This window comes from Mandrillus leucophaeus, unplaced genomic scaffold (genome assembly GCF_000951045.1).
Source record: "Mandrillus leucophaeus isolate KB7577 unplaced genomic scaffold, Mleu.le_1.0 Scaffold342, whole genome shotgun sequence".
NCBI classification, from domain to species: Eukaryota; Metazoa; Chordata; class Mammalia; order Primates; family Cercopithecidae; genus Mandrillus; species Mandrillus leucophaeus.
In genome coordinates this window covers 1,642,161-1,650,048 of record NW_012103610.1, presented here as the reverse complement: position 1 = coordinate 1,650,048, position 7,888 = coordinate 1,642,161, and the positions used below count along the sequence as shown (strand labels likewise).

The following is a 7,888-nucleotide window of genomic DNA, read 5'->3' as shown; positions in this document are numbered from 1 at the left end:
TGCGGAGGACGCGGGCGCCCTCTACCGGCAGGCCCAGCCCGCCCGGGGAGAGGCGGAAATGTCAGTCATGGTCGGATTTGTAAGGCTGGCGCTTGGGACCCTGCCCTAGGCCTAAAGCCACCTGGAGGACAGCGGTGTTTGGTTTTGGTTCAAACAGACAGGCCCTGGGCAGTTGCAGGGATGGCAGCTTTCAAACTCAAACCCCAGAAGTGATCATGCAGACTCTGCCTAAAGTGGCATCACTTCTTAACTGAAAATAAGGCCGAGGCGGGAATGAAGGCCAGGCTGAAGCCCTGCAGACGAGTGTGTGTGTGTGTGTGTGTGTGTGTGTGTGTGCGCGCGCGCGCATATGTGTAAGCACCGTGTGTGTGTGTGCGCGCGCGCATGTGTAAGCACCGTGTGTGTGTGTGTGTGCGCGCGCGCATATGTGTAAGCACCGTGTGTGTGTGTGTGTGTGCACGCCCGCGCATATGTGTAAGCACCGTGTGTGTGTGTGTGCACGCGCGCATATGTGTAAGCACCGTGTGTGTGTGTGCACGCGCGCATATGTGTAAGCACCATGTGAGGCAAGCAGGGACCCCAAATCCACTGCTAGGGGAGAAGATGCCACAGTGCCCCGCCATGGCACCACTGCTCCTGCCAAGCCTGCCCCATTGACACTGGCCCCAGCCAAGGCAAAACCAAGCAGACCCAAACCAGTAACAACCTATCCTGTCAGCCAGAGAGCACCTCCACACAAGTCTATCCTGTCAGCCAGAGAGCACCTCCACACAAGTCTATCCTGAGTCCTAAAAGAGGATGTTAAAATCTCAAGTAAAAATCTCCAGGGCCAGAAGTGGTGGCTCACACCTGTAATCCCAGCACTTTGGGAGGCCAAGGCAGGCGGATCACTTGAAGTCAGGAGTTCGACACCAGCCTACCCAACATGGTGAAACCCCGTTTCTACTAAAAATATAAAAATTAGCCAGGTGTGGTGGTGGGTGCCCATAACCACAGCTACTCGGGAGGCTGAGGCAGGAGAATGGCGTGAACTAGGGAGGCGGAGGCTGCAGTGAGCCGAGATGGTGCCATTGCACTCCAGCCTGGGAGACTAAGCAAGAGTCTTGAAAAAATAATAATAATAATAATAAACAAATAAAAAATCTTCATAAACATTCCCACCCCCTCCATACAGCCAGCTCTGAGTCACTGGCTGCTGGCTGGCCAGTCACACAGCACCATGGACATGCAGAGGTACCAGTGGGCACTTGGTATGTGTGGCTCAGATGAGGACACAGAGTTAGTCAGAAGATTCTTGGGCAAATGTATCCAAAACAGTCCTGGAATGCAAAATGTGAAGTGTTTCCACAGCAGTGGCAGGAACACATGACTGGCACTATTTATAAGCGATAAAAGGGTTATTTCATGCATCCTCTTTAAGCTGCAAATGCTTCATGTACAAAAGAAAAAAATCTGTCCTTTTTATTCATGAGACTGGCTTAAGGATCAAGTGAGATAGTTTTTTAAAGTGATAATTTGGCTTGAAGATATAAAGGAGTTTTGATTCCATTCTATAATAAATCTGTTTTTAATATAAAGATCTTTTCTCAAAATCGCTGTATGAAATGATCTCCAGAGAGACAGATTCACCGTGTTTGCCCTGAGATTGAGAGGCCCCTGCCTGCCACTCCACACCCTGCTTGTGAAGGCCCAAGTCACTCACTATGCAAACAAGTCAGGTTGGGTTATTCCCTTTGGTTAATGTTAAAACCAGTCATGGGTCTTCCTGGAATGGTGGATAATCCACACGTGGATAATCAAGAGTTGACTATATGGGTTCCTCCCTCCCCTCCCCTTCCACCAGGGATCCCCGACAGAGGCCACAGAGAGACCCTTCAGCGGATGTAGATCATGTCGGAGATGGCTCCAGGCAAGTGGGTAATGATCTGCATTCGCAGCCACCAGTAGTAGTCCATGGGGTGGTAGTGGGTGTAGGGGGTGGTGGCGGTCAGGGCGTGTGTGACAGCATCGATGACAGGGGACGTGTCTGTGGAGCCACTGCTGCAGTAGGTCTCCATCTTGGCGATCTTTTCATCAAAGTACTTCTTGCCGTAGTCCTTGCGCACAACCTCAGGCAGCTCGTCCCACATCTTCTTGGCGATGGCCTGAATGCTCTCGGGGCTGTAGAGGCTGGTGGCAGCGATGAAGTTGCCGGGCTCCACCACACTGACCTTCACGCCCAGGGAGTGCATCTCATAGCGCAGGCAGTCCGAGAAAGCCTCCACCCCGAACTTGGTGATGCAGTAGGGCGAGCGGGCCGGGTTGGCCATGCGGCCCAGCATGCTGCTCATATTGACCACGCGGCCTATAGAGGGAGACAGAGATACCTGCTAAGGCGGCACTGCCCCATGACATGGAGGGCAGGAGTCAGGCGTGTCTCCAGAGGCTTGGCTGGAACCACTTCTGACCCACCCAGGAGCCTTCTCATTCAGGAGGCAAGGCCAGCTCAGACCCACGCATCAGCATCGGCACCTCTGATCTTCCCTGGGAACCTGGCTGTGCCAGGCCGGACAGGGGAGGACAAGTGAGTGAGAAGCAGGAGGGCACAGTGTGATGGGCAACACATAACTGTGTACCAGGAGGGCACAGTGTGATGGGCAACACACAACTGACTCAAAAACCAGATCAAGCCCAATGCGGTGATAATTTGGGTTGAAAACACAAGGGGAGAAGTGGGAAGCGAGACAGCTGTCTGTGTGGATCTGAGCTTTCACTATAGGCAAGGTCTGGTGCTGGTTAGGGAGAAATACAGCCTAAAAGCTTCCCCTTCCCCTTATGGAGCTTAAAATCCAGCTCCAGTAGTATGATGTGCCAAGTGTCTATCCACTGATCGCAACACTGGCGACAGGGGTTGGAGCGCAGAGGAGGAAGTACCTGGGGCTGCAGCTGGGAGGGAGCCCTCAGATGGCCCTGAAAGAGGACAGGGCCTGTGCTGTTACAATCAACTCCCAACTCCATTCCACCCAGGTAGGGCGGAGCCTGGGTGGAGCCCAGGACAGCCTGGAAAACAGAGCAGCAGGCAGGGGCAGGGGCAGGGGCAGGGTTTCTGAACCTGACTTCAGGGCTAGGGCATGAGGAGACAGTCCTGAGCATTGGGAGAGTGTGGCGACCCCCCTACTCCTCTTCCTCCAAAGACCCTCAGCCACAGGCCCAACCTGGGGACATCAGGGGCCTCCTGCAGCTCCTCCTGGCCCTGGGAACAGAGGGGTTGGAAGTGGATAGCATTTGGCCCAGCTGGGGAAGCCCAGGCAGATCTGGGACCAGTTTTCCCTATAGGTGTGTACCCGGGAAGGAACTCGGCCCATCCAGGTGTGTACCCGGGAAGGAACTCGGCCCATCCAGGTGTGTACCCGGGAAGGAACTCAGCCCATCCAGGTGTGTACCCGGGAAGGAACTCAGCCCATCCAGGTGTGTACCCAGGAAGGAACTCAGCCCATCCAGGTGTGTACCCGGGAAGGAACTCGGCCCATCCAGGTGTATACCCGGGAAGGAACTCACCCCATCCAGGTGTGTACCCGGGAAGGAACTCGGCCCATCCAGGTGTGTACCCGGGAAGGAACTCGGCCCATCCAGGTGTGTACCCGGGAAGGAACTCAGCCCATCCAGGTGTGTACCCGGGAAGGAACTCGGCCCATCTAGGTGTGTACCCGGGAAGGAACGCAGCCCATCCAGGTGTGTACCCGGGAAGGAACGCAGCCCATCCAGGTGTGTACCGGGAAGGAACTCACCCCATCCAGGTGTGTACCCGGGAAGGAACTCACCCCATCCAGGTGTGTACCCGGGAAGGAACTCGGCCCATCCAGGTGTGTACCCGGGAAGGAACTCACCCCATCCAGGTGTGTACCCGGGAAGGAACTCGGCCCACCCAGGTGTGTACCGGGAAGGAACTCACCCCATCCAGGTGTGTACCCGGGAAGGAACTCGGCCCATCTAGGTGTGTACCTGGGAAGGAACTTGGCCCATCCAGGTGTGTACCCGGGAAGGAACTCAGCCCATCCTGGGTGGAGGCACATTTCAGAAAACTCTTTGAAGTCACTGAAGGGTTGGGGTTTTCATCTAAAATCCTATAGCTGCCCTCCATGTTCATGCCGGCTGTTGCTAGGACTTCACCATAGATATATGGATCTTACCCTTTTTGCCACAGTTGTTTGCCATGTCAGGGAAAAAATCCAAGTCAATGACTTCTGAAGAGGTTTGCTCACATTTGGCCACCCACATGGTTTGGGTGTTTTCTTGGTTTTCCAAATTTCTAATCTTGATTATTACTATTGTTTCCTAATAGCACAATGATCTCATTTTTTAAACTACAGTATAAATAACCATAGAATGAATATGCCAAATTTTACTTAACCACACCCGATTGATACAAAGATGTATACACACAGCTTTGTGCAAAGGGTGATTCTCTCTATAGATTAGGTTCCCAGAGTGGGTGGCTGCTAAAATCTTGAAGCTTTTGCTGCATAGACCACTGACCTCTTACCTGCTCTACTTCCTGAAAGCCACACACCTCTCTCCCGCTACCTGGCCACAGCCCCTCTGCCCACCACCACCCCAGGCCCAGCACAGCCCCTGGGGCCACCCTTGCTGTGTTGTGGACGTTGGAGCTGCTGGGACAGGTATGTCCATTCTGAGCAAAGATGAACATGTGGGGCCGATTCAGGGGCAGGAGGGAGCTCCCTTTCCCACTCACCTTTGGCCCTTCGGATGAGGGGGAGAAAGGATTTCGTCATCCGCACTGTGCCCCAAAGGTTCACTTCTGCCACCTCCTTGTAGGTCTCCATGCTGGTGAACTCCACCTCCCCGAACGTGGAGATGCCGGCGTTGTTAACGAGGCCCCACATCCCTGGACAGGGGAGGGATAGGTGTGCGGTGACCACGGGGCTTGGCCCCAGGCATTGCCCATCAGCCTGCAGGCCAGCCTCCTTTCCACTTCTTTCCTGTGACTTCCCAGCCTCTTGCTCAGTGCTCTCAAGAAACTTTCTAGAGTCACTCAGGAGTGACAGGAGGTAAAGAGGCCTAACGTGCTAACTGCCACCCTCCCTTACGTCTAGAATGTCCAGTGCTCATGTCACATCTGCCTGGCTCGATTCTCTGGGCCCACCATGACCCAGCCTGCCGTGTACCCCAGCCTTGAATCTCACCTCACCTCAAATTCCCACTGCCACTCCACTCCACCGCATCCTATCCCCACAGCCTGAGTGTCACACCCCGTTCCTGTTTACTCATCTCTGCCTCTGAGCTTTCGCTCACATCTTCTCTTCTCTTGCCAGAAGCCAGGGAAATCACCGGGGAGGCAGCTGTGTTTTGCAGGGACCTCTCTGAGTTCAGTTTTTTGGGGGGCAAAGGCTGGATGGGTCAGAGCCTCAGGACAGAGCTGGGCCCTGCCTCTTTGTTGTGGAAACCCTCAGGGTTCAGTCTCCCGTGGCCAAAGCCTCGTGCTCCTTCCCAAGGCGCAGCCTCAGAGCAGAGCTCCTGTCCTGGGACCATCCCTGCTTGTGGGAACTCGGTGCTGCTTCATTTTCCAAGTTAATCATGGAAATGAGTTTGTGTAAATGACAGAGTAATTGGTCTCTAGCTGCTTTCCTTCCGTGTTACCCAAATTAAAGCTTCATTCACTGCCCTCTGGTGCCTTCTCCTTCAATTACGGAGAGTTAAGGGCATTTATTAGAGAAAGGAAATTGCTGGTTAACACAGTGTCCATGAAGAGCTCACACTCCCACTCTCCACCAAACCCTGTGGGTGTCTCCCTGCTCTAGGTCTCACCTGTGACCTCACTCAGGTGCTAATGACAGGATCAGCGTCACCCACAACGACCCCAGAGCTCCCACTGTCTCCCTGCAGACGTGCCCTGAGTCTTCACCCTCTTCTCTTCCCAGGAGGAGCAGCTGGCCGCTCCCCACCTCTCATGGCTGACACCTCCACATCGTCTTCGAGACCACAGACACCGATCCTTCCCTCTCTTTTACGCAGCTTCAGCTTTTCCACTGCCCATGACTCCAGCCCTTCAGTTCGATACACACAAATGTGTGTTAGATTAGTGTCTACAAATGCCACATTTCCATATCCCGGAGATCCTTCTGTCACTGTGCCACCCGCTCTCCCTCCCTCCACGCCAGGCTTCCAAGAACACACTCTATCCTGTAATACAAAGATTAGCCGGGCGAGGTGGCGGCGCCTGTAATCCCAGCTACTCGGGAGGCTGAGGCAGGAGAATCGCTTGAACCAGGGAGACAGAGGTTGCAATGAGCCGGGATCATGCCACGGCACTCCAGCCTGGGTGACAGAGCAAGACTCCATCACACACACACACACACACACACACACACACACACACACACACACACTATCCTCTCCATCTCCCTTCCATACTACACTGGGTCCCAGCCCTCAGCTGTCCTCACTCTGCACTCTCCACAGTCTCCAGGGTGGTACACCAAGACCTCACCCCCAGTCCTCACTCTCCTCAGGCTCGCTACAATATCAGTACTGCCAGGACTCCTCGAGGCTCACTTCCCCCTCGGCATTAGTGATCCCCAGGCATCTCCTGCATCTGCCCTGACACCTTTCTTTCACCTGCCCCCACATACAAGTGGCTCCCAATGTCCTGGCCTAATCCTGTTCCTCTCAAAGTTGACTGAACTCTTAGGTGTCCTCATCTTCTTCATGTTTGTGAATTTTCCAGCTGTTTCATGTTTGATTCATAAGGGACAATATCCCATGACTTAAAATGCAGACAGCCCTTTTTCTACCTAAAAATAAAACAATGCCATTTGACACTACTACCCAAAAAAGTTTAATGAAACATGACCCGTGAAGGCACACAGTCCCTGAATTACAGCTTTGATGAGTGTTGAGAGGTGGTGGACCTAGGTGCCACCTGGAGTCCTCAGCCAGTGTTCTGAATAAACTCACGGAGGCATTCCCGCTGGTTGGGCAACAGCAATTTTCCTGCAACAACCCCAAGATGGCCTCCACACCAGTGGCCTCCCAGTTCTCCTCGGGAGTCACAGCTCTCTCCTCGTCCCATCTCCTGTCTCACTTCCACCTGAATGTCCCACAGGTCCCTGACTCACCCTAACCACCACCCTCACATCAAGTTTCCAAGCTGCCCAAGCCTGCTCCTCCTCTTCGTTAATGATTTTACTTTCGTCTGAGTCCTCCAGCTCCTCCACCCCTCCCCCATCGAATGAGTCATCAGGTACTGCTAATATTACAGATCAAAATCAACATGACAGCTGGCAGGCCCCTAATTAAGCCCTTTACATTCATTAACTTCCCTGATCCTCACCACCAGCCTGTAAAATAGATCCTAAATTGTCTCATATCCAGTCGAGGCAAGTGAAGCTCAGAGCGGTTAAGCACTTTGGTCAGTGTCACCCAGCTAACAGGGGGGGAGGGTGGGATTTGGACCCAGATCTGTCTGAGGACAAAGCCCCCACGCCCCAGGCTGTTGCTGGTTTCCTCTGCTGGGTCGGTTATTCCTTCCTGTTTCCACTGGCATTCGCTTGGGTCCTCTCTCCTGCGCTGCTTGAGAAGCCTCCTCCTGGGTCTCCTTGTCTCACTCACTCCTCCACCTCCATCTTCACCCCACCCCTCAGGCCGACCCCACCATCAGTCACTTTCTGCTCTATGGTCTCTAACCCCCCTCAGGCCGACCCCCTCATCAGTCACTTCCTGCTCTATGGTCTCCATCCCCTCTCAGGCCGACCTCCCCCATCAGTCACTTCCTGCTCTAAGGTCTCCATCCCCTCTCAGGCCGACCCCCTCATCAGTCACTTCCTGCTCTATGGTGTCCATCCCCTCTCAGGCCGACCCCCTCATCAGTCACTTCCTGCTCTATGATCTC

At 54.0% G+C, this 7,888-nt stretch overlaps 1 protein-coding gene across 2 annotated transcripts in view; it reads right to left on the bottom strand.

Moving 5' to 3' along the window:
- Window positions 1-1,562: 1,562 nt before the first annotated feature.
- BDH1 (3-hydroxybutyrate dehydrogenase, type 1) overlaps window positions 1,563-7,888 on the bottom strand; it is a 51,712-nt gene continuing 45,386 nt past the window's right edge. For both annotated transcript variants that reach the window (XM_011988969.1, XM_011988968.1), the window contains 2 exons: window positions 4,733-4,885; window positions 1,563-2,344 (listed from right to left, as the gene is read on the bottom strand). In XM_011988969.1, the coding sequence (XP_011844359.1) occupies window positions 1,875-2,344; window positions 4,733-4,885 (623 nt within the window). In that variant the 3' untranslated portion in view covers window positions 1,563-1,874. The remainder of the gene's footprint in view (window positions 2,345-4,732; window positions 4,886-7,888) is intronic.